The following is a 27,800-nucleotide window of genomic DNA, read 5'->3' as shown; positions in this document are numbered from 1 at the left end:
ATTATGGCAGTTTTTTTTTACATCATTTGAAAATGGCAGCTGACCTTTTCCTTATGTGAATATTTCATGAAGAATAGACCCATAGAAATGGTCCAAAATGACTTTGTTACTTACATAATTTGCTTAAAGTTAAGAACATTTTTTCCCCATGGGCACAGCTCAGCATTGGCCCTATTATCGTCATATCTGAGAGGTGGTCAGACAGTCAGAACAGAGGTTCTGTTGCGATAGTGACATGTTGCTGACCTTTGCTCAGTGGAATGGAGGCAAAGATTACCCAATTTTAGAAGACACCAAATAATGAGAAATCACAAGAAAGCACAAGCCTCAAATTTTCAAGTTTATTTGTGCTTTGGTTGAAACAGTTTAGATGCATTTATTTTAAAGATTGTGTTTTAGGGTATGGTTGATGAATGCTGTACTCAGTCATGCTGTTGCCTATAATTGGAGGTGTGCTCTATATAGCTCTTTGGCTTTATGGATGATGATTGAAGTATTAGAGTAGAGGCCTCTCTGTGGCTCTTTTGCTAATAGCAGCTGGTGCCCAACTGCCGGGATGCTTGTCTCAGAGAAATGCCACTGACAGTTATGCCTTTATACACACACACAAGTGCAAGTACACTAAAAACTGCAGTGTTTTTCATGTGGATCTACAGATACTGTTATTATAGATAAGGAAATGCAAAATGTAAGTCAGATTACTGATTTTTCTTCATCTGATTGGAGATTGCATTTACGCTCACTATTGACATATACGTTGCTGAAGTGTGTAGGTATATGAAAATTGTTCAGATCAAATAGTGTTTCATTTAATGTATTTTAATATGGTTGAAATCAAGATGTTTTAATCTTTTTTTGCCAGCAATAACAAAAGCATGATATAATTTGTTATTAATTATTTTTCACTTGTACACTCTCAAAAATAAAGGTATGGAACTGTCACTGGGGCTGTACCCCTCTTGTCACTGGGGTGGTACCATCAAGGGTACATATCAGTACCTTTAGTCAGGGAACATAATTGCACCAGCATCATAATCCATTGAAATTATATTTTCTAAGTTGTATTAACTCCACACACCCCCTCTCCAATCTTTTGGTACAGAGTACCTTTATTTCTAACAGTGTAACTCATTGAAACAAGCTTAGTGAACTCGTAGCTCAACTTGTAGCTGATTAAAAAAAAATTATCTGAAAGTACAGATGCTAAATGTTCACTTCATACCACCTTTTGTTGTGTGTATAGTCTTTTAGCATAAACCATCCTTTAGATTTTCCCACCTTTTTGACATTTTTTGGACAAATGTCAAGATTATTTTTTAATGTAACTAACTATGTGTATGTAATAAATCATGTAATTATGTAATTACACTTAAATATAGCATAGTGAAATAACAGCAATAATGATGTCTAAGGATTGATAGGTTTAGATTAAGACCCGAAGAAACAGATAAGAGCCTTAATCATTTTTCATTTAGGGATCTTCCAGTAGGTTTCCTCTTAAATGAGCAATCATGTTATTGTTATTATTGAGTTGTGTCATGAACAAACTAACTACTACTAACAAAATCTAGTAGTAGTTTGGTGTGAAATGACCTGAAAGCTTTACTCTCAGGTTTCTGTTGCATACTTGTAGTACTACTGTAGTACTACTGAAGTACTACTGGCTTATGTTACAACATGACTTCACATTTATGGCCGTCACATGTAACCTACAGCTTGCAGCAGGCGATTTTTTGGATAAGTGATAAAAAAGTGCCTCACCAGTCGTGTTTTGCTTGCATGAAATGTGCCACTTTTAGACTGAGTGGTTTCGCAGTAACCACTCTGTCAATTTTACAACCTCACAAGGATGCTGTTGGTTTGTAGGGCTGCTGTAGGGCTTACAACTTATAGTGTTCATGATTTACAGGAGTATATTGCATACCTACTAGAAAATCAGCCATGGGAATAAAATCTTCTATTATTAGCTTGATCTCAGTTGAGTATGCAGTTTTGATAGGGAACACGGAAGTGATCCTGGAGTAATAGTTTATATTAAAAATACGTTTTAGGCCAAAACTTTATAATAAAACTATAAAGTTTATAATAAAACTAACTTTATAACAAAACAATCTCTCAAGTATCAAGCAACCTATTTATAACCATTCTGTGTAATGACTTAACGGGATATAGCTATAGAGCCATTAAATGCTTTGGACGTCTGGTTCCTAGTACAAAAATGGTGTACAGTTCTGACTCTATTGATTACATCTAAACCACTGAATAATTATGATATTTTGCAAAATCGGTGGAGTTACCTTTTAAGTAAACATACTAAACTAAATGGTTATATTTGAAGTAAAATTACACCGTGAATGTAAAATTAATGGAGTAATGGGTATTTATGTGGCTAGCTAAGTGTATAAGTTACATTCATATTTGCTAGTTAGTCTTGCTAATGTTGCCTGGGTCAGCTAGTCACATATACTTCTTCAGATTAGACTACGCCACTGTTTACAACACACTCTCTGATGGCCTCACGGCTACTCTACTTGATACTGTAATCAATGTATGACATTGACATTGAATGATGTAAAGACATCACTGCAAGTGCACCAAAGATCTATAGGCTGACGATCTCTGCTTGAACATATTATACACATCAGAGATCTACCCTAGACTCTAGGTCCATAAACGCACACTTTCATCTTATAATACTGCATCATTTTGATGAATTGGCATAGGAACCTGTATGGATATATGCACCATAATTAAATTCTCGCTCCCCTTTACAGAGTAGTAATTGTATATAATTGTCCCATTTACTAACTGCAAATTTCATGAAGGACTTCCCTGCTTATAATGGCAAATTCAATATCACAACTGAATGTTTGGAGTATATTCGTTCACCTGTTTACAGTATACTGAAGCAGTAATCAGGTCTAAAAGTGAACAACTGAGTAGTTTCTTTACTGAGGAGTGTATCCATTGATGTAGTGTAGCCTAGTGTCTATCCATCTCGCAAGTGTTTTTGTTTGTGAGACAAGGCTGTTCTTCGGTAAAGGAGATGTTCTGTCTAGTCAGCTGAGTGCAATGCCGGCTATCAGTTTGGCTGGATCTCTGTGTAGGTTTTATCTCACTGATCTGAGGACTGTTGTCCCCTTTTCAACCTCTCCTTAAGATGAACAGGTTCTAGCCATCATATCCAAACCCAAATCAGGGCGTGGAAGGGTTCTTTTTACCTACATCACAGGACGCCAGCTTATCTGGGTGACTTGTGTCACTCTTTCTATCAGCATGTTGCTGTTTAGACTGGTGTGTGTGTCTGTGGTGTCTCCTGTGATTGGGCCATAGATAGGAGGCCAGTTTGGGACAGGTTTGAAGAGTTTTATGATGCACCTCTACTATATAGATGCAATTTGTAGGGACCACCATAGAATCACCACTGACCAAATATTAGTTGGGAGGTGGGTCATTCTCAGTTAGTAGCATCCTAATTGCTCTCCTTGCCTGTGTGTTTGTCTGCTAGTTTATCCGATGATTAAAAACTTAAGTTAGCTTGAGTATTACTATTTTTTATCCACCAAACAAAACAAGCGTTTCTTCTGTGCTTCGGTGGGTAAATTTCAGATAAGAAATGGTATGCTGTTTGCATAGGAACTCCACATTTTATGTGCTGATACAACTTGCCACTCTAAAATAAGCAAATAAGCAAAAACAGCAGTCTTCTTTTCTTTCTTTCTTTTGCTAAGAAAGAAAGAAAAGTAAAAATTTTAGACAATTTTGCTAACTGTTACGAAATAGTTTTAGCAGGACTGTCGCTAGAAAAGTAACATGTTATAGCGCATATTAAAATATTGTAACAGCGAATCTTTAATAATACTTCTAACAAGTATTAATCAGAATAAATGAACAGTTTGTCATTTTAATTGTAAACAAACAGAGGTAACGTAAGAAGTTTTGGGAAATACAAATAGTACAAATACTTAATTTTCTGCACAATAATTCAGATTCTCCACAGGAGGGAGTTTTTAGCTCTCAAGTAGCTTTTGTGTGCATCATTGAGAAGGAAGAAACTCTTTTGAATGCGCGTGTGGTTGGAGACGCAAATTGCAAAATGGGAAGCAAAGTGGCTTCACAGCCTGTGAGGAAGCCTAAGCTAGCCGTTCACCCTCTTAGTGCTGGTGGTATCGTGTGATTGGAGGAGTGCTGACTAGTGGGTAGAATTGGTTATGACTAAATTGGGGAGAAAATTGGGGGAAAAAAAATAAATAAATAAAAATAAAAACCAAATAAACATGCAAACCAACTGCCATGATTAGGTTTCTTAACGGAAATTAACAGCTTAAAAAGCGCAGTGTGCTTGGTGATTAGTTCAATGAGTTTTATATAAGCGTGTTTGTGTAGTAGCCATAAAACATGGATCACATAGAATAAAACACATACACGTATACATGTACATACATTTTTCTGGGAAAATACATTTCTAATGAGCAGATATGTATATACTATCATAAAACATACTGTGAAACTTACATAAGGTTATTCCACTGACTAAAAATCACTTCTCTTAGGGATGCACAATGACATTGGAATCATAGTAGCATTGACAGATAATGGCTTAAAAAAATTCTCAGCATTGGATAGTTAGATTTGGCTGCTATGTTATGATGTACTCTGGAAGAGCAGAATGTTTAGGTGACTCTGGGTTGCTGTGTGAAAATACAGTGCCTTGCAAAAGTATTTAACCCCCTTCAAAGTCATTAGATTCATCTAGGTTTGCAAATGGCACTTTATTTTGGGCTTTGTCATATTTTATTTCAATTAGTTGTTTCTATAAATGATATAGGCTTAAGATATCAAAGACTCACACATTGGGGCCAGATCTCATGGTCTCATGCCAAACTTTTCGAATTTTGTTGGCCATATAGCAGCTGTTTTTAGACTGGTCTATGCAGTTTCCGTACCGTGGCTTTTCTTGTGCTTTGCACTACAATTGGGAAGGCATTGTCCCCTTTTCTTCAATTTTAGTATTGTTGTTTAAACAATTTAAGGTAGTGTGTGTGGATCACAGCCATGACGCTTTTCATGATAACACGTGACCTTGAGTGTCCTATTGCTGTTATACAACAGTGCTGCAAAATAAAGAAGAAAGTAAAGCAAAGAACCCTGGACATCATATTCAATAGATTTTCATATTGGCAGTTCTTTCTGCCACAAAAATTAGTACCCTTCTGCATTATAGGGAGAGCCATACACCTGCCACAACACTAGGTTCAGCTCAGCTTTTTTCAGTTGTTACCAGATTAACCCAGGTTATTCACAAATACAAGCATGGGCAAAGTGCTTTCCAACCAATCATATTGTGTTCTTGGAATTACAGTGCATTCTCTCAGTTTCCTTACTCTTGCCCACCAGGAAAAGTTTTCTCACCAACTGAGCAATAGTTGGTAAATATTGGTATTGTTTGTTGTTGTTCAGTGGTCAATCAAATTGTTGAGCTTTAGATGTTGCATATGTCCAAAGATATGTACATCTGTGCAACAGTAGTGTAGGAATGAAACGCAAACATCACAGAACATTATTTGAAATTATGAAATAGTGAAGATGACAGTAACACCAACAGTCATGTTCTGGTTCAACAAATCAATTTTGAGATCCATTAAAAGATTTTATTCTCTCATCCTTTAATTTTTGAAGAGTTTTCACACTGAGCAGCTTTCACAGCTGATACACAGTTAAAATATCTAAATGTTATTTTCATAGTATTGTATTGGTTAATAGTATACTCTGTTAAATTTATATTGACAGTTTTACACAAGACTTGTAGCGCAGATTTAGGTTTTTTTTGTTGTAGAGTATATGTGGAAATGATGTGTACTCACAGCGTGTGGACGGATGCACGCATGTTGGGATAGAGTCCCAAAAAAGGCGCAGTGTACCCACCCATCCATCACCACACCACTGCTTATAGGCGGGTGTTTGTTCACCATTGCAATGTACAGTGGTGTAAATATCAATGCGGTTCTAGATATGCCAGTAACATATGTCAGTTTCAGTGCATGCAGCAAACTAAACAACATATTTGTAGGTACCCATCCATGTTATGATTAGAAATGCTGAAAGCACTGTTTTCAAATACATTTGACAACACAAAATACCACATAATAATTTGATGCTGTGCACAGGGGTGCCGGCACAGATCTTTAGGGCCTCTGTCAGTCACAGGCCCTTAGAATCATCCTAACTCCAACCATATAGCGCCCCTGGCTGTTTGTGTGTGGCCTGTTAATTATAATTGGCACTTCTGAAAGAGACCCCCACCAAAAAGCCAGAGGGTAATTCGGTAATTCAGACACTGCATGTACACATCTACTGCGAGCATTTACAATGTCCATGAGAATACTGCTTTTGCCAGTTTCAATTACTTTGTAGTTTAATTATTAATTGTTGTGCTATCCATCTAATGTTTCCACTGACAGAACTATGACTGCTAGTCATTCTTAATTTGAGTTGAAATGTCTCTGCCTTCACCACTGCACCTCCAACACCACCACCCCAGCCCTCCATAGTCCAAGAGCTCAAAATCTCCCTCACAGTTTGTGCTTGCTGTGCCAGGGGACTCTTACCCCTACAGGTGTTACCCAGAGTGACCCCTGACTTCAACCTGCTTCATAACAATTTTCCCCAAACAGCTTGCAATGCAATGGACATTTACTACACTGTGCATTCCCCTGCTAATTCAGAGAAATGTACTTTTTACGCAAAGCTGAATGCGTTGCTTTAGTTTTCAGTCAGGTAGGAGAGTCAGTGTTTCCATAACAAACAGTTGCACTGATGGCACCAGTGAATGAGGTCAACCTTGTCCACTGTTCCTCAGCTCACTTACCTCCACTCCTCTCGTTGCGGGGATATGCCCAGTTTTTCAGTTTTAGTCTTGGCTAAAATGGTTTTGTTTACCACTTTCACAAAGCATTCTATGTCTCTGAGCAAAGTCCATTGTGTTTTCTGGTCTAACCTGCTAGCTGGTGATACATTAAAGCCATTTTGAAGATAAATGTTAACTAAAGATCCTTAGTAACTTGAGAAACAATTACCGACAGAAGTAGCTGCTGATCTGTGCAGTTTTCGGTCTGTTCAGAATAACTGAAACAGACTAAAATGACAGAGCAAAAGTTTCATTTGTTGGTTTGTTACCTGGTAGCAACGTTGTTGAGTCAATAAATGCACACTGAAATAGATACTAATATTACAAATGATGACAGCTCTACTCAGAAGCCAAACAGACAAGGACGGCAGGCCTCTGGAGTCTCTCTGTCTCACACATACATACGCACGCGCTCACTAGTTCCAGGGTAGCCTTAGTTCTGCTCATATCTCTCAGCGTTTCAGGCACAGTGTAAGTCTGTGGAATCTCAGATAAGGCAGCTACTGAGTGATCATGAGAGCTGAGCCTCTCTCCTTCTCCCAACCACAAATCAGTCATTTCAGCCACTGCTGGAGACTATTAGTTTGCATCCCATAGGACTGTTCCTATGTACTGTCCCTACTATTTTCTTTACTGCCCACTCAGTCCAGGTAATTGGTAAATGCAGATAAGCAATTGTCTGTGTTTCATATGCTACTGGCTTAGCTGGATTATTTTACAATAATATAGTCAAAGAAACATCTACTTGTAATCTTTGTGACCCAAATCAAGCCTCCTACCTCAAATGTATGGCTTATTATTATGTAAAATGGATGAAAAGTTTGATGGTTAGCATAAATGAAATCTAGTTGTGAGCAGCCAAACTTGTTAAGTATAGAATTCTTTTGGTGTGGTGGCAATGCATAAATCGAGTAGCCCCTCGTGTCTTTGTAATTTATACTGTTTTTTTTATCCCGTGCCAATTGGTCATAAACAATACCTGGGTAAAATTATATTACCCAAGCTAATCCCATTGGAATACTGCTTAAGACTCTTAAAAATGTTTTTACAATCTATTCATTTTGATTAATAACATGATTTATGAATGCTATTGGATTTTTTCAAAGAATGTGAGCTAAAGCCAAAATTTCAGAGATTCTTTTATTATTAGTTTTGTCATTTTGCAGAAGAATATCAGATCCACTCAGAAAAAAGGCCAGCAAGAAAGAAACCTTGTGCATATTATATATAGTCACAGAAAACACTGTTGCACACAGGAAGCTCTGGTCCTTCATGCTAAAACTGATAAAATGATTTTACTCTTGCCAACAGGCAAGTTCATGCAGCCTGACTAAGCTGGCTGCAAATTTCAAATCAGTAGCATTCACCAGGTTCTTGTGGTTAAGTCTATGAAATCCTCAGAGACATAAGTAGAAAAGTCCTTATGGATGCCTGAATGGTTGCAATTGTCCATATTGCTTTCTGACAGTTAGAAACAGCACAACATTTAATCATTTTCCCCACTTTTTCGGCACTTGATGTTACTTCAGTATGAATGGCCTTGCTAAACTGCTATACCTTGAATCTTCGTCTGTAAACTTATTCATGACTGTGACATCACAGCCATGATGAAATAAATTGAAAATGGGCTGTTTTTGCAGTTTAATTTCCATAAATAGACTGTATGCATTGAAAAGTGAATCATTTGAAACAACTATTTTAATAAAAATATGGTATGGCCCCTCTAAAGTACTTTTTGAATCAGGTTTGCTTTCCCACCAACTCTCAGACATATGGATGCATTTCAGGAAACAGCTTCCTGTGTACTTCTGCAGTTCTCCCTAATGCACTGAAAAAGCCAGTTATGGAGCTTCTCCACCTTTTTCTTTCAGACACTATAACAGATTATCTCTCTACACAGCCACCAGGTGAATGTAGACATTTGCGTCAGCAGTAGAGTGGTGGTGCCAGTGTGAGTCAGGCACCCTAACCATACATCTGTGATTTGCAAGGGGGGGAGCAGTTCATTCTTAAGGCAGGTCTAAGTATTAGGTATGACTGATGGTATGACCAACACCTGCAGAAAGTCCTGGGAAATGCTCTGAAATAGCTGAAATATTTTAACGATGCTCACACCGCCAAACAAGTGTTCAGCCTAATCTTTTCCAACTAATGTTTTACACTTGAATCCAAAAGTTAGTTATTATATTATAGTCAGTATTGTGTCAGTGGTATGAGTTTGTACCCAGAACATTCTGTTCAGCCTATTTTTGTCCGTCCCTATGTGGTCACGTCTGTCACACCTGTCATTTGTCATTTATAGACTGTGTCTGATCTTGGCATCAGTCCAGCCTATATAAACGTGACTGTCCGATGTTTAATGGGCTGGCCTGTAATGTCTGTGCACCTGCGCACAAGAAATGAAGATCGGTTCTCCAGACACAAGGCCGGCCCCCTGATTTGCAGAGGGTTTGGCTTCCTCACTTGTCATATTAATTATTTGGTTATATATTATAAACTAGACACCAAGAAGTGATCACAACCTTTCAATTACAAGGTGCAGTAATTCTAGATATTAAATCTATTACAACCTTATCGTTGAATCAGAAAACCAAAATGATTTATTTGGATAAACTTGAGCCATTGTTTACTAACTCTCTGATCCTTAGTTTGGAAATACTTCAACACATTACAGACTGCAAAAAGAAAGCAATTAGCTGCATAGCCAGTCCCAGCTTAGCAGAGCAGCTGAACCAGTTCTGTGGCAGATTTGAAAGACAATAGACCTTCAGTCCAGTACTCACCATTACATCACACCTTCTCTCTTGTACTTAAAGCACCCCTGCTTTCCCTGTTCCTCACTGCATGAGAAGCTTGCAATGTATATAAGAAGTATAATGTCAGCAAAGCAGCTGACGCTCTCTGGCACTGTGCACTGTCTTTTGCCTGCTTCAAGACCTCCATTATCATCACCAAATAATCACATGGCCGAATGAGTACAGACCAGTCACTTTAGCATCTGTGCCAATGAAGACCACTGAGCAGCTCATTCTGGCGCACCTCAAAAACTTCACCAAAATATCTTTAGTCCCCTATAGTTTGCCTGTAGAGCCAAAAGGTCAGTGGGCGACATGAGTATCTCAACATTCACACGCATCTCAACATCCCTGGAATATATGTGAAGATCTTGTTTGTAGACTTCAACTCTGCAAAAGATAAGAAACTAATAGATAAGAAACTTGCTCCTTAGTTAGTCCTGCCAGTGTCCATCTGTCATTGGATCTTAGACTTTCTGACTGACAGACAGCAGTACGTATCGATCTGCAAGTACATGTCAGATACTCTCACCCTCAGTGCTGACATACCTCAGGGATCTGTGCTTTCTCCACTGATCTTCTCCCTGTATACCAATGACTGCACCTCAAATGACCCATCTGTCAAGCTGTCAAGTTTGTGGATGACATCACTCTGATAGGCCTCATATTCAACAGTGGTGAGTCCACGTATGTAGAAGAGAGGTGGAACATCTGTCAATCTGTAGTCACAATAACCTGGATCTGAAAAGTACAAAACCACAGGAGATAGACTTCAGAAAACAACAACCCACTCATCTTCTACTTGTTTTAAAAGGCTCACTGAAATAGTTCAGTCAGTTTATGTTTCTTGGCACGCTTACAGAACCTCAGTTAGTTCATTTGTTGCATCAAGCATATTGTGAACAGGGGAAGCTCTGAACAGTTTCCTTGCACAGTTGCACCTGTTTATAGCCTGGCATGCTTCTATGATGGATATCACCACATGGGCTTAGGAATACTTTGACATATTGTTGTCAATAAACACAGTTCATCGCTCCATCTACAAATGCAAGTTAAGATTGTACTATGCCCAGTGAAAGCCATATATCAACAATGACCAGAAACACCACTGACTTCTCTGGGCTCATCAGAAATGGACATGTATCCTTATAGAAATGTATACTTTTTACCTTAATTATTTTGTAATATAGGTATTAATTGTTTAGTATTTGTATTATCATACCTTACCAAAACCAATACCTTGTACATGCAGTTGGACCAGTGATTCTGATTCTGATGCTATACAGCTTTCTCACTTTTGAATCATTTACAGTTCTTTTTTAGAGCTTTCTACTTTCCTGTTAATTATTTGAAACCTGTTAAGTTGCACAGGACTAGCACTTCATCAAAAAAACTAATTTATTGAAAACTTTTGAACAGAAGTGGATGATGGTGTAAATCTATTTAGGAAACAATTCAGTGCGTTATAAAAATTCCCCACATTTCAATTTGATTCCTTTAATTTGGTATGATTCAGCATTAATGCAAATGTAAGTAGAGGAAAATAGACAAAATGTAAAAATACTGTCTCTATCAGGACAAAACCTTGTATCTTGTATATTTTTGTATACATGATTTGCAAATACCCACAGCCCTTTACATTGTGTAGGTGATATTACTAACAGTCACTGAGCACTTTATTCGCAACACTTGTACACCTGCCCGTTCATGCAGTTATCTAATCTGCCAATCCTGTGGCAGCCTTGCAGAGCATAAAATCATGCACGTACAAGATGGCAGCTTCAGATAATGTTCACATCAACCATCAGAATAGAGAAAAAATGTGATCTCAGTGATTTTGACTCTTGCAGGAATGTTGGTCCCAGATGGGCTGGTTTGGGTATTTCTGCTGATCTCCTGGGATTTTCACGCACTACAGTCTTGAGAGTTTACTCAGAAGGGTGCAATAAAGAAAAAACATCCAGTGAGTGGCAATTTTGCAGACTGAAATGCCTTGTTGATGAGAGAGGTCAATGGAGAATGACCAGATTGGTTTGAGTTGACAGAAAGGCTATGGTAACTCATATAACCACTCTGTACAACTGTGATGAGCGGGAAAGCATCTCAGAATGCACAACATGTTGAACCTTGAGACGGATGGGCTACAACAGCAGACAAGCATGTGAGATTCCATTTCTCTCAGCCAAGAACAGAAAACTGAGGCTGCAGTGGGCACAGGCTCATTTAAACTGGACAGTTAAAGACTTTAAAAAGTCTGGCCTGAGAATTCTCAGTTTCTGCTGAGGCACACAGATGGTAGAGTCAAAAATGTGGTGCCAACAGCATAAATCCATGGATCCAACCTGCCTTGTGTCAACAGTCCAGGCTGGTGGAGGTGGTGTATTGGTGTGGGGAATGTTTTCTTGACACACTTGGGGTCTGTTATTACCAGTCAGTCATTGCTTGAATGCCACAGCCTAACCAAGTGCATCCCTTTATGGCCACAATTTACCCATCTTCTAATGGCTACTTTCAGCATAAGGCACCATGTCACAAAGCAAAAGTCATCTCAAACTGCTTTCATCAACATGACAATGAGTTTAATGTTCTTCACTGGCCTTCCCACTCACTGGATCTGAATCCTGTAGAACATTTAGGATGTGGTATACTGGGAGGTTCACAGCATGAAAGTGTACTTGATGCAGTCATGTCAACATGGACCAGAATCTTAAAGGAATGTTTCCAACAGAATGTTTCCTGAGGAATTGAGGATGTTTTGAGAGCGAAATATTTTTACATTTACTACCATTAAAATTAGCAATGTTTTGTTTTTCTTTTTCCTGTAAATTTACTATTTTGGATATACAGAGTTTGGTACTGACAGCAACAGTATGCTTTCATATTTCCATAACCGTGTACCAGCAATATCCAGACCAGCACTAAGTGCTTCATAAGCCCATTCAGTGTCACATTATCAGTAATTAAGCGTCATTTAAAGCCCACTGAAAAATCTTCCAGCACCTTTCAGAGCCTAGCACCGCTGCTAGCTTCTGCCATAGAATGTGATACACAGAAATGACCTTTTAAAACCATTTAGACAGATTTTACTGGTTCATCCAGAAACTCGGTCACTCTGCTGGCCGGCTGACCAAGCTATGTTTAATCTTTATCAGTGAGTCTTCAGCTTGAGTTTTACAAGTCTGCAAGTCCAAACCCCTCCATGCTGCTTGGCCCGCAGCCCCAACACCTGGTGAAAGATTGTACTCCTCCAGGGCACACACAAAAAAACTCTCTCATGACATCATTCACACTCAACCAGAGACAGGACAGAATTCTACAGACTGGGGGCAAATACTTTGTGGTTAGTACAGCAGATGGAGAAAGTAAGTGCTTCCATGAGAAGATGAGAAAAAAGGATCCCCAGTTCACAACTGAATGACAGTAGTTTCTAATCCGAAATTTGCTGCGTTCTTCAGATCAAATTACTGCTCTGCGTTTATTGCAAGGGATGTGTTACTGTTTTTTGTAGGTGACTTGATTTTGACTAGTTTCATTTGATGTCTGTATCTGTAACACCCACACATCCAGCATGAATACAGTGTAGTGTTACTAGCATATGACGTTGCTTTAACATGTTTGATACATGTTCAGTTGCCAAATTTGTAAAGCAGCTTAAAAGAAAACTCCACCATCACTTTTAGTTTAATTTTAATATGTTAATAAACAAAGTTAACAGTCCACAGTAGGTAAATCTCTGAGTGAGAGAAGCCTTTGTATAATCCTTTCCTAATTCCAGTGTCGTCTTTTGTCTCTAACAATGAGCTGAGTGCCAGAGCAGGTTTGAAAAAAAAACCAGCTCGGGTCTGTACCTGTCTTTTGTCTCTCATCCCCCTCCTCCATTCCTCTGTTGGCAAGCATGGTTTAGTGTCTTCTGTCCTCTCTTACAGCTGGAAGGTTTTTTGGGTTAGTAGGTCTCGAGGCACATAGTCAAAACATATTGGAACAAGACAAGATTGAAGCAGATTATGACAATAAATCATAGCATCATTTAACCTACGAAGCTAAAACAAGTGTGATGACGTCTTGGCAGAGTACTGTTGATGGTGTAAATCTTGGCCATACTGCTTGTCAGAAACACCACATGAAATCATAGTCCTCTGAAAATGCATTCAGTGTGTTTGTCTGTGTGCAGGCTCCTGGCTGGTGCGCCCAGAGAGAAAGCTTCATCCCGACTCAAAGTAAATGAGACCGGAGCCGTATATTCCTGCCCTATTACCACTGATGTGACGGACTGCACCAGAGTGGAGCTCATCACTTCAAGTAAGCTGATTGCCAGTTTAGGGGAAAGTGTGCAAATTACCAGTAATAACTAAAGTTTACATTTACTTAATTTTCCCCTTACCACAATTGTTGATCAGCCAAAGTATGTTTGGTGTCTGAAGTTTGCTTGTTTAGCTTTGGGCTGGAGCTACGAGGCCAATGTAGCTAACATTCAATGTAAGTTTATACTCCCACCAGTTAGCACTGTATGCATAAATCATCACACACAAACAGTATTTTAGAGTTCAGTGATTCAAATAGGAAAATCAATACAGTGAAAATCAATACAATGTCTGATTACGAATTTGAGGAGCACATTTTCTGCACAAATGAGCTTCAGTTGTATATGTTTAAATATACATGTCACATGACATGAATTGTGTCAGTTGGACCTGTAGCTACTAAACTCTCTCCTGCTAGTTTGTGGATCATTGCCAAAAGCCACAGTTTGCATGCACGTGCATTGGTAGGAAATTGGTGGTAACGAACCAGACATTTACGGTGACTACTGACTTGCAGTGTTTTTAGCACAATTAGCCTAGCAGCTCCAGCTCTGAAATAAATGTTCTATTTTACGCTGAATTGTATATTAATATATCCTTTGAGGACTTCATATAATTCATAAAGCAGGCTAAAGGAATACTCCAGCATTCTTCAACCCCATCTCTACATGCTGCATCTATAGCCTACGGTTGAATGTCATGGACCATAATTTTGACACATTCCCTTTGCCTAGTAAAAGAAGAGACAACCTAAAGCACCTACCCTTTTTTTCTATTATGGTTGCGAGGCAAAAGGTTTCTGTTCCTTTCTAAATTCAAGATCAAGATGAGGCTAAAAAAAGGAATATTCTTTGAAAATGTTTTAGTTACGTTTTTTTGCAGATTTTAAAATTATCTATATTATTGTTTGATATTTTTGTTTTGTTATTGTTTTCTTTTTGATCACTTACATCTATTTTTTTCTGCTTTTTTTGTAAATCACTTTTAGTTTAACTTAAAGAAGTTAACAGTCCACAGCAGGTAAATCTCTGAGTGAGAGAAGCCTTTGTATAATCCTTTCCTAATTCCAGTGTCATCTTTTGTCTCTACCAAATGAGCTGAGTGCCAGAGCAGGTTTGAAAAAACACAGCTCAGGTCTGTACTCGCCTTTTGTCTCTCATCCCCCCTTTTCCATTCCTCTATTGGCGAGCATGGTTTGGTGTCCTCTGTCCTCTCTTACAGCTGTGTTTTATAAAGTAGTTGCATTTTTAGCCTGTAAATAAGGTCCATGCCATTTTAATAAGCAGTTTTTGTTTAAATGAGTTTGCATAGCTTTTAGGCATAATATAAGATTTTGGCATGTATTTGTGGAACATTTACGGTGACTACTGACTTCAATGCTCCAGCTCTGAAATAAATATTATATTTTAGGCTGAATTATTCCTTTAAGGACTTCATAGAACGTGAATACACACATCATTTTCTTATACGTGTAAATACGTTTACAGTTATAGGCAGCATGAGCAACAATGGGTGGTCTTTTTTGTACATTCTTCTGGGACTCTTGAGCATGTTATGTATGTCTTATGAAGTCTTTAAGTAGTGACCTTCCTAGGTGTTTCTTGTGAAGTTTTCACATGACAAATCTTTAGTTGACTGGTTAAGGTTACAGCTTGTTATGCATTCATTTGAGCACATTTTAGTCAATGCCTAGCAAGTCTTCGGTCACCACTGGTGATGATGATAATGATGATTATTATTATTATTAATAGTATTATTATTAGTAACATTATTATTATTGTTATTATTGTAGTAGAATAAATACATACTGTCATTCAGTTAAATGAATATACTCATATTTAACAGTAGAATTGCATGGGACTCTTATTATGATAGCACTGTCATTTCTCATGAACGCAAGTGAAGTTTTCGAGTGCTGGAAATGGAGAGGAGTTAGTTCTGTGTTCTCTGTGGATTTGTTTGATAATTCTGTTCATTTCTTAATTCTGACAGTGTGTTATTATTTTAAAAAACTTAAAGTAAAAAAAAATACCTTGGCTGCCTTAAAAGTTTGAGTACATTAAACCTCTAATAGTAAATTAACAGAATTATAATCTTTGTCTTACATTCATTTCAAACTTATTATTTAAAGTTCAATGAAATCAAAATTTTAAGGCTACTAGTTAGTTAAAACACCGAATGATTTTTTACAGTGTCGTTTCTCATGGTTATATGTAAATTAGGTTTCAAATAACCCAACCCACAAGATCAAGAAAATAGTTTCCAAAATCCCCTCCTCTTATTCTCAAAGGTCGCAAAATGCCCCAACAAGCTCCAACACAGCCACAGCAAAACCTCACCTGTCTGAGTGTCTCACCACAGGTTATTATGTTCAAAAGTCTAGTTCCCCTCCCTCGCCCCATCCCCCACGCCCCCCCCAGGTGAGCGATGATTGGCTAGTATCACAGCCAGACATAGCCACAGGTTCAGTCTCTGCAGAAGGTTTGGGACCAGGTTACTTATCAAGGTTACTCCTCTTTGAAGTTAGGATTATTCCACTGAGGTGAACGAGGGTATAGTGTAGGTTCAGTTTTGGTACAGCCCATAGTCTTTAATTTCACCTTCTATGAATGTGCTTTTCACTTAGTGTTTGAGGTTTCGTACTTGCTGTGGGATTGCTCATTTGTTACTGGCCCTTAGTATATTTTAATGATCTACCTCATAAATATGACTCATATGTGGTCTGTAGTCAGTGACAAATGCTGGAATCCTGAAATAACAGGCATACAGATATAACAATGCCATGGTTTTGTCAGTTGTTTATGTTGAAAGAAATATGTTATCGGTCTAATTATGTTGGGCGATTTCTTCTGCAAACATTGCACTTCCAGGTGTAATGCTGAGCGCGTTAGACCTCATGTGGTGCGTAAGCTGAGCTTTTGTTTCTTAAATAAACAGTCGCCTGCCCTTATCTGATCACTGTTCACTCTGTTGGTTTTTGGATCACAAGCGGCTTGAAAGCTGTTTACACCTGCTCTGGCTGGCCTTGATATCTTTTCAGCAGGGATTTGATAAGAGTCAATGACTGAACAAAATGAAAAGTCTCTGCTATTGCGTTACTGTTAATATAAACGTGCAGGTATGCAAACGCTTCTGCTGCGGCCTTTGTCTCTGAATAACTCTCACACGTGGGGGCCGAAATGTTAGTAGTGCCTTTTCTGTTAGTGTTGTAGTCAAGACCACTAGAGGAGAGTCTGAGTGAAGACCAAGACCTGGACACATTGAGTCTGATTTAAGATCAAGACTTTGTACTAGTCAAGTTCAAGTCAAGATTGAGACCAGATTAAGCTTTTTTCAGAATAGAAAAATGAAAAGAAGAAAGGGGGAAAATCTTTATTATACATGATTTTAGAATATATTTTGTAAAACATAAAATTCAGTCATTTATAGCATAAAATTATTAGTAGTTGTTATTATAACATAATCTTAGTCCCACTTTGTATTGTAGCTTTTGGAAACAAATGATGAAGAGGTTATTCTCTGTCACCTTCTTCTCTAAAACATATTCAGAATCACCACCTAAAGTCAACTGACCAAACAACATACATCCATTTTTATTAAACAGTCCTGCCAAGTTAAGCCATCGTGGAAAGGGCCAATTCGAAGCAAACAGATTTTATTTCAACATATAGCTAAAGCAGGGGTCTTAAATTCAAGTAATCTGGGGGCCACTAGTCAGGTGGTCTTCTCCAAGAGAAGAAAAATGTAGGGATAAAGAAATTAAAATCAATTTTAACTACATTTACGCACTCATTTAAACCCGCAATTTGCGGGCAAAACAGTAGGTCATTTCTAGCCTTCATAACTTCAGAACGGTTTAAGATTCAAACATGATCCACATATCAGGACATTCAGCAGACCTGTACCTAACTAGCAAGCATGACGTCATCGAGCTGTGACAGCATCAGTGAGTAATTCGGCTTAGAAAATCACCTAAAATCCTGATGTTATTACTCTGCTGTGTGGCCTTCATATTCCTTAAAACAGGGACATGATTCACACATCAGATCACTCATCAGACTCTGCCCTCACAATCCAGAGTGATTTCATCCAACCTGTGACCATCTATCAGCCAGAAATCCAGCTCCAAAATCACCCAAAACCCACTCGCTACTGTTATATTACGTCTCTGCTTTTAGCCTTCATATTATAAACAAAGGGCTTTCAGTTACATTGATTTTGAGTATTAAAAATATCTGATATTAAATATGCAACTCAATTTGTAGTTAAAAATAAAGCCTATCTTGCTGTGTATCAGAGTTTTAGCACCGAGCATGAATCCAAGAGGACAGAAAATCAATAAAAATACATGTCAGCCTTATGATAATTGTTTATTTTTACTCATAATAACCAATAGACGAATCACCACCAAAAATTATTGTGATTTCAGCTCACAGACACTCCAGACTAACAATTTCTGAAAAGATAACTACTACTGCACTTGTTTTCAAGATCTCTATAATTAAAAAAATACAAAATTTTGCAGGCGCTAGGTAAATTTCTTGATCAGAAATGACCCAAATTTATAAAGATATCAAATTTCTGTTAGCATTTACATATCAAACAATGGCATATCTGAGAAGCCCAGGGTCTTCTGAAAATAACAACATATGGAATGCTTAGCAAGTCTTCAGTCACCACAGAGCACTGCTACTACTGATGATGATGATGATGATGATATTATTATTGTAGAGGAGTGGATACGTAGAGTGTCTAATAAACATTTAGCGCTGACTTGAAATAAATAAACTTAAACTTAACAGTAGACTTGCATGGAACTCTTATTATGATAGCATTGTCATTTCTGATGAACGCAAGTGATGTTTTCGCAGTTGAAGTGCTGGAAACGGAGAGCAGTTCTGCGTTCTTTGTGAATTTGTTTGATATTTCTGTTTGTTTCTTAACTCTGATATGGTGTGTCTACCGGACTGAAGCACTATAACACTGTTTTCTACCCTGCCCATTTGTAAGCAGACCTTATCTTAGATAAGCTACCTTATCTAAATCATTAATTCCCAATCCTTTATTTCTGTTCTTTCCATAATATAATACAACTTAAAGAGTTTTAGAAAGGTTTGATACGATAAATCTATGTTAGTGGTGCATCATGTCACTAAACTATTGGATTCTGTTAATTTTTTGACTATATATAAAATTATACCAATATTACCAGTTATTAGATTTTTTAAGACTTCTTAAAGTCTATGAAACTAAAGAATAGGGAATAAGTGATATAAACATTTCACTAGCTTTTCTGAATGGGCTGATGTTTCAAAGAGTGGACTGATTGGACCATATACCAACTGATTGTGAATGCTCTGATTGTGTCAGTAGCCTAAATATTTCCCTTGTGTTCTTTTGCTTATTTATGTTGTCTCTCCAATAGCGGACTCATCTGAGATGATAGAGGGCATGTGGCTGGGGGTGACAGTAGCCAGTCAGAGAGAGCAGCCTGGTGGACGAGTGCTGGTATGTTTCTCTCGTAATGGTTAAAATGGAGAAACATAATAACCTCTCGATTTCCGCTGGTCCTTAACTAGAAGGGTGTCATGGAATGTTGTGTCAGGAATCATATGATACTGCATTTACACTGAAATAATGTAGCACAATGACAGTAATTACTTAGAATAGACTTCTACGTGTTAAAGGCTGATGCTAAATCACCTCATGGTAGTGTTGCTAGTTTCTGAAGAATATTTTTGTTTCATTTATACCTTCACATTGATTGATCTCCCTCTCATGCTTGACAGGCTTGTGGTCACCGCTATGTAAAAATAGTGCGCGGGGGCACGGAGGAGCAGCGGAGAATGGTGGGCAAGTGCTTTGTCCGGGGCAATGACCTGACATTTGACCATAACGACGACTGGCAGACCCACACATATGAAGTGTGCAACCCCAACTTTGATATGGAGCTGGAGGGCATGTGCAATATGGGCATCTCTGCAGGCATGACGGAGAGTGACGTCTACATCGGCTGCCCTGGCAGCTACCTGTGGCAGGGTAGGTACCATTAGCACTTACCCTGGGACAGAGGAAAATGGATGAATGGAAGCAGAGTAATTAAAATATGGAAACAGTTGTAAGAATAGAGCAGGGGTTCTCTGTCCTGGTCCTGGTGTATCTGATCCGACTCAACCCGCATTCAAATGACAAGGCTTTTTTCTTCTCTGAAGCTGCATGTAAATTTTAGACATTCAGCTTATTTTGTGACTGAAAATCTAATTGATTCCTGACCTCAGAATCAACACATGTTGGTGTGGGGATCCCTCAGTAGACCACTACTAAAAAATACACTATATATCCAAAAGTACCCAGTTCAATTAGTTAATTCACTTACTTGAAGGTGCATCCCATTGCGGACACAGGTGTCCATGACAGCTTGTGTACTCTCGAAAGAGTAAATCTCTAAAGTTTTGCCAAAGAATGGGATGCTCTGTGTGAGAACACAACGTAACATGACGATGGTAAACACCTCCATCAAGCTGAAAAGGAAATGATTTCCTACAGCCAAAATGTTCATACATCTCAACTGTAAAACAACAACACGTTAAATTTAACCTACAAAGCCTTCAGAGAGGCACACAGCATTTTGGGAGTTCTTTACACGCTCTCCTCCGCTCTCCCAGTTGGCCCAAACCTTAAGTCAAGTAGTGGCGCAACAATATTAATAACCCACATATAAATATATGTGTCTTTATCACAAAATACTGATTTGGGGTGAGCTGCTGATTCAAAACTAATAACTAATGCTCTTGTGGCTGAATTAAATCAAATCCTCACTGCACTGTTCCAAAATCTAATGTAAAGCCTTCCCAGAAGCGTAAAGGCTGTTATTACAATAAAAAGGAGAACAAACCCCATATTAGTACCTTTGATTTCAGATGAAACATGGGATGAACAGATGTCCACAAACTTTTGGATATCATGTACGTGCTACTTACCAGCATAACTGGTTAACTTTGAATGTGAGCTGATTGAGTATGTAACTTTGTTTATCAGGCAATGTCCATGTAACGTGGAGAGACACCAAACCGGAGAACTCTTGGGATTACAACGTCAAAGACTTTGAGCCAAAGGACAGGCGGAACAGCTACATGGGTATGACATCATTTTTATTTGGAAGCTAAATGCAGTAAGTGGTGAGTAGAAACTAGTTCCATTTATTCAGATACATGTACCTGTATAATGTATAATTTTGATGGATTTGAACTTCTCTGAGAATTTTCAGATGACAAAACTTTTATTTATATTCATGATTATATATTTAAAAAAAAATATCTGGCAAATTTTCAAGCTTTATCGGTTTGTTTTAGACCAAAAGGATCCCAAAAAAGAGAAGAATGTCATCTGACAAAATTCAGTTCCTAAAACTAGATACTGGATGCACCAAGAAGTGCCACTGCAGTTCTGTAGTAAACTCAGGTCTCCAGGAGAGTTTTGACCTTTTTTGGTTTTGACCTACTTAAACTTTTTCGCTGTTCTACTTTTACTTCTACACGAGTCAATATTTTAATAAAGTAACAATACTTTTACTGGAATGTGGGTTTGGATACTCTGTCCACCTCTGAATACTGGTCACATTATCAAATACATGATTGTCTCATAGTTATGTGATATTGACTGAAATTGCTTTGATTTTTAGGATACTCTGTTACTGAACATAAGAAGTTACTGGACAGAAAGGAGTACACTGTGGTCACAGGGGCTCCCAGAGATGAGTCCAGAGGATCGGTTACTCTAGCAACGAAAGGGAAGTCCAACATTGAGGTCAAGCAGACAATTGTAGGGGAGCAAGTGGGCTCTTACTTTGGGAGCAGCATAGCAGTGACAGACCTCAACAATGATGAGTAGGTCACTTTCCCTAACTCAGCCTAACACCATTTACTATGTATTCACAGGTAAAAACAGCCCATGAAAAGTTTGGCTTAGCCTTTGTAATTGTATTTTCAGTATGTACTTATAACAATAGTTTGGAGAAGAGAACTATCAAATCACTATTTAGGCAAAACCTGCTCTTTATACCATTTTCATGAACATGAACCTGACTGGTGTAAAACATAACCAAATTATTAGTGAATTGCTATTTTATGCAGCATAAATACATATAGGCCATATGGCATTGAAGGGAATTGCTGGCATTGCTTGAATTTTCTTGCCACCCACCATTCCCACACCTTCCCTTGTTATCCCTTACCTGTTTTATGTTAGTTGAGCTCGGAGGAGGCAGACCAAAGCATCTCTCCTCACTTATCTCAAATTACGTTATGCCCCAGCAGTTGCATGCTTGTCAGCTTTCATACAGACACCCGTTGATTCACAAGCCTTCATCAACTTGTCAACAGGTTGGCGGCTGAAAGCCTTTTTATGACAGGTCGCTTGCTCTTCTCTGAAAAAAAAATGTGAAATGCAATGCTTGTGTGGTAAAGGGAAATAAACAAAACTAAGGGAAGTCTGCTTTTGCTTAATCTCTTTTTGAATTTCTGCCTTAGCTGGAACGACCTGATCGTTGGAGCACCATTTTACTTCGACCGCTACAAGGAGCAGGGCGGAGCGGTGTATGTCTTCATGAATGAGAATGGATCATTTGAAAAGAAGATAGTCCTGAAGGGTGTAAAGGATTCAGCATTTGGATTAGCTGTGGCAGCTATAGGAGACGTCAATCAGGATGGATTTCAAGGTGCTGTGTTTTTTAATTAATTAATTTTGTTTGTTTTTTAAAGGCTCACAATCTCCGTTCTAAGTGATCCCAAAGATATTCGATGGGGTTGAGGTCAGGGCTCAGGGCGGGCCAGTCAGGTTCACCCAGCCAGCCATAGGCTCAGTCATGCTGAGACAGAAACCGGCCTTCCCCAAACTGTTCCCACAAAGTTGAAAGCATACAATTGTCCAAAATGTCTTGGTCTGCTGAAAAGATTTCCCTTCACTGGAACTAAGGGTCCTAGGCCAACCCCTGAAAAACAACCCAATACCATAATCCCCCCTCCGCCAAACTTTACAGTTGGCACAATGCAGTCAGACAAGCAACATTCTCCTGGCATTCTGCATGGCTGGGTGCTTGATTTTGTACACCAGTGTCAATGGGACTGAATGAAACACCTGAGTTCAACTGTCGTGTTGCTGCCACCTAAAGGACAGATAAATCCTGCATGATGGAAGTTAAAGTGCTGTCTCCACTATATGTGACAAATCCTGTTGAAAAAAAGTACGATATAAATAACCTTTGACTTGACTAGAGTTGACAATTTTGGTCTGTTGTGTCAGATTTTGCAGTGGGAGCTCCTTTCCATGATTCTGGAAAGGTCTATGTGTGGATGGGCAGCAAGGAGGGCATAATGAAGGACTACAGCCAGGTAATGTCAAGCCTAATCTTATGTTCTCTGTGAATATTGGTTTAATAAGCTATTTCAGCGGAAAGGTGCTGTTTCTCATTCTGAATCAGCAGATGTTGTTTCAGGAGAATTTAGTGTAGAACAGTGGTCAGCAATGCTTCTCCTAGAGATCTTGCTTCCTGCAAGTCTCCAAGAACATGGCTGGAGACCACTGGTGTATAATGTATTGACTATAATACTTTTTCTTCCTAGGTTATTGAAGGGAAGTCTGTGGGCACCGGTGGGTTCCAGACATTTGGCTATTCTCTCAGTGGAGGCATGGACATGGATGGAAACAAATACCCTGACATCTTGGTTGGCTCGCTTGACGACCGCATAGCCCTTTTGAGGTATTCAGTTATTTATAAAAAATACTGTCACACTGACAGAGATTAGGGTCCAGGTATAGATTTAATAATTCATAATTCAAAAACGCACAGTTAACAGAGAGCTGAAATCAACAAAACACAAACAGCGAGATCATGTAAGGCTGGGAGATCAAGGAAACCCAGAAATGGAAGTAGATACTAACACTTGATGTGCTATGAGAAATACCACAGTTAGAAGTTCCTGGCCTAAAAAAGCTGCACATGGGACATTGCTTTTCAAATCGTAATTAAAAGAAGCTTTTGAAACGGTCTTGATACCTGGGTTTGCGACTTGTTGACCTTTAACCTCTTTCACCAAGGCAGAGGAAAGAACAGATTCACGGGTTGATGGTAGGAAATTCTTTATTTTCTCTAAATGCAGCTTACTTTTAGCAATTAGGCCACAGTCATTAACTTACTGTAACCGCTGGTTGCATTATGTACATTTCTACAATGGGGCACAAGATAACAAAACTATTAGGAGGATGCCAAAATAGATAGGCTAACTAGTTATTGTTGGCAGCACATTCACCTGAAAAGCTTGATGAGCAGGCTTCAATCTTAAAAATAAGGGAGCCAAAAGGGTTTTGCTGGAGCAATGCCATAGAAAAAAACGCTTTTGGTTCCCTTTTGGTGATCAAGTACCATGGAAAATCGTTTAAATTGATTTCCCTGTACTAAGAATAGACAACTGATTAACTTGAAACACATATTGGCACCTTTTACAAAGCACTTGAATGCAAAGACCTCAAAAACTTAAATAGTGCGGGAACAGAACACAAGTGAGACAGACACACTTAATAATGAGGTGACAGGGCCCTCTAGTGGCAAGAACTGGAATCTCCAGGCAGTGAAGTGGCAGCTTCTTAGTGCTGGGCAGTGTGGTGGGGTAATGCAATACAGTAATGTAATATTTTTTCCCTGTAATATAGTAGTGTATAACATGACAGTTTAAATTATTGTAATCACGTTACAGTTACTGACATCATAAGAATGATAATAACTGATTAATTTAGATTGTTAGATTAAAAGAAAATACCATTGTGTAGTATAACAACTTTGCATTGCTGTAAACAAGCAATCTGGTTATCATAGCATGTAATCCAATATGAAAAGGCCCCATTTTGAAGAAATAAGTTCTGCTGTTCTGTATCTAACCTGAATAGGCCAGACTTGATTTTTGTTAATATCTCAAATGCTGTAGGTGTAAATAATGTGATTTGTTGTTAAACCATTCCAGCTGTTTGGTAAGCTATACATTATTTGATTCATGAAGCTTTTAAGTACAGACAACTGTTTTTTGATTAGAAGTTTGTGGGTTTTCAGATAATATTAGCCAAGTTCAAGTTCACAGCTCAGACAGGTAAAGTGACATACCTTTAAAAGGTGTTCAGTGTGGCTGCTTCTTTGTAAATACTTAAAAAAAAAGTACGGAATTAATTATTGGTTATCATTCTTTGTACTTTCCAGTTGTTACAGATTTGTTTGGGTTTTAACGAGTAAAGCAATGAGGATTGACATGACTTTTTCTAGGAAGTAATAACTAAAATAATCTCATTGAAGTCTCATTTGTAATGGATTTCTTTTTGAGAAACTAGTGGTATGTTATACTCAATTTTATGCTCAATTTTTTATCCTTATTTTTGTTTAGGGCACGTCCGGTCATCCATTTATCCAGAAATTTCATGGTAGAGCCGAAGATTGTTGACCCCAGCCAGTGCAAGGGTGCTTGGTGAGGAGACTGCTTTCCTCATAGATTTGAGTGGAATACCAAAGTAGATGAAACGTTTGCCTTGAGTCTGTATTCTGGTACTCTTAACTGAAACTCTTGAAACGTATTTGCAGTGTGACAGTGAAGGTGTGTTATGCCTATACACTGAGCAATGGAAACCGTGACTTCAAGAACGACATTTGTAAGTGATAATCAGACACGCATGTACACTACAGGCCAAAAGTATAGAGGCGAGCAAAAATATTTTACAGTTAAGTCAGTTTGCCAAAAACTTGATATAACACGTTACACTCTTATTAGCTTAGAGTTTAACGTGAATTTAAGCCTGAATGAGTCCCATGAGGGCCTGAATGAGTCTCAATGAGGTTTTTAAACCTAAGTTGCTGTGTTCTGCAGCTAAAGTGCACCTACTATCCAATTGCATTGCATTTAAAAACCACACATCTGCTTTGAGATGCCGCTGTGCCTGGGGTTTCTTTAACATCACCTGTGGACATACAGGAGGACACTGTTAAACTGATTAAAAACACTTTTGCATGACTTCTCACACTACATTCACTTACTGTTTTAAACCTCTGTTGAGAAGAGTGTTTGCCAACAAACTGAATGTAATATTTTACAGTTTATAGACTCAAACATAGTTGTATTTAGTGCACAGTCTTTCCCTGTGCTTTAGTGAAAACCTTAACATTATTAGCAGTTATATACTGTATATATATTATAGCAGCTAATAACGCTGCTGCTTTGGTGCTGGATGGGCGAGCAGTACATATTAAAATAACTGTTTGAGAATGTGTAAGAGAATATGTGATACTGTCTGTTTGTTGTTGTATGGGCAGACATCTGTGAGAAATATATAAAGAACTGCCGTTTTTTTACGAAACCTCAGCAATGTATGACAGTTGTAGATATGAGCACAAGTGTTTTGGACGCATGAATGAAACAAATGACGTGAGAAATTTAGACGTGAACCAACATTAAGCACCATTGCATGCTTAGATGTACCTTATGTTTGTCTTTGGAAAATGATATAAACACAATATTGAAATTTTAGTTATGCCGCCCGCAGCCAGGATCAGGTAGACCCATGCTTGTTTTGGCAGAGCCATTGTGGTTAATTAAACAGGCAGCTGCTGAACCTGTTTTAAACTGCCAATAAACCAGTGCTAAGTTAATGACAACAATAGCCCCAAGACATTTTTCCAGAATATTCTATTGGTTTGCAGTAGTGTGCTCTAACATATTCTGTAGGACTCCATTAATTGAGAAGTTTGTCATTCTTTAAAAACTCCTATTGTAGAATACCTCATTCAGTTCATCAAGCATTTGGGAGCATCTGAATCAGGTGGATATAAAACTCAGCTGCAGTAGAACCCAGCAGGAGAATCACCAGGAGCTAAACTAATTAAGAATATATTATCTGTATTATTGCTGCAGATCCAAGGCGTTTTACATTTACAACACGCTAAACTGTCTTTCCTGCTTTATGTAATTTAGTGTTAGTGTTGGCTCCAAACTTTTGGCCTGCAGTGTAGATATGATTAATAATCTAAATGCCTCCAGAGCGTTGAGTTAAATGTTTCCATGTCCTCGTCTCTTCTCAGCTGTGAAGTACACCATAGAGGCTGACCGTGCTCAGCGCAACCCAAGGGTCCAGTTCGTTGACACCAAGCTGAACACCTACACAGGTGTCTTGGCCTTCTCCTCCCCCACCTGCCAGGAACTCAAACTGAGTGTGAATGTAAGAGACACTTGCCTATATTTTGATACAGTGTAGTAATCCATGAAAGTGTAGGGCTGTGACAGAGCAGAAACACATCACAGTGTAGTACATAGTACTAGAGGTGTAAATGCGCATTGATGCGTCATTTTGAAGGAGAGCTGTTCAGCTGCTTTGAATCTGGAATATCAGTCACTTAAAATAAATTATAAAAATATTTAACAAAGAATGCACTTGTTTTTCAGTCATAATAATAGTCGTTGTCTCTTTTCTAACCCAAATATCAAAAATTCCTAGTATATTGGACTGCTATTATATTGGTTTATACAACCCCATTGCCAAAAAAGTTGGGATGCAAAATGTAAATAAAAACAAAATGCAATGATGTGTAAATCATTTAATCCCTGTAGTAAATAGTACAAAGACAACATATCAAATGTTGAAACTGAGAAATTTTGAATTTGATGCCAGCAACACGTTCCAAAATAGTCGGGGCAGAGTCATGTTTGCCACTGTGTTTCATCATCTCTTATTTTAACAAAACTCTGTAAGCATTTGGGAACTGAGGAG

The 27,800-nt window shown here is 38.3% G+C and overlaps 1 protein-coding gene across 1 annotated transcript in view; it reads left to right on the top strand.

Moving 5' to 3' along the window:
• The window catches only part of itga3b (integrin, alpha 3b), a 56,523-nt gene that overhangs the window by 6,730 nt on the left and 21,993 nt on the right, over positions 1–27,800 (top strand). The window contains exons 2-12 of the mRNA XM_036572178.1: positions 13,874–14,001; positions 19,429–19,511; positions 19,793–20,042; positions 21,042–21,140; positions 21,685–21,889; positions 22,532–22,719; positions 23,304–23,392; positions 23,624–23,760; positions 25,430–25,510; positions 25,624–25,691; positions 27,115–27,251. Of these exons, the coding sequence (XP_036428071.1) occupies positions 13,874–14,001; positions 19,429–19,511; positions 19,793–20,042; positions 21,042–21,140; positions 21,685–21,889; positions 22,532–22,719; positions 23,304–23,392; positions 23,624–23,760; positions 25,430–25,510; positions 25,624–25,691; positions 27,115–27,251 (1,465 nt within the window). The remainder of the gene's footprint in view (positions 1–13,873; positions 14,002–19,428; positions 19,512–19,792; positions 20,043–21,041; positions 21,141–21,684; positions 21,890–22,531; positions 22,720–23,303; positions 23,393–23,623; positions 23,761–25,429; positions 25,511–25,623; positions 25,692–27,114; positions 27,252–27,800) is intronic.

This window comes from Colossoma macropomum, unplaced genomic scaffold (genome assembly GCF_904425465.1).
Source record: "Colossoma macropomum unplaced genomic scaffold, Colossoma_macropomum, whole genome shotgun sequence".
Lineage (NCBI taxonomy): Eukaryota > Metazoa > Chordata > Actinopteri > Characiformes > Serrasalmidae > Colossoma > Colossoma macropomum.
Note: the sequence above shows the minus strand (reverse complement) of the source record. Positions and strands in the feature narration are given on the sequence as shown.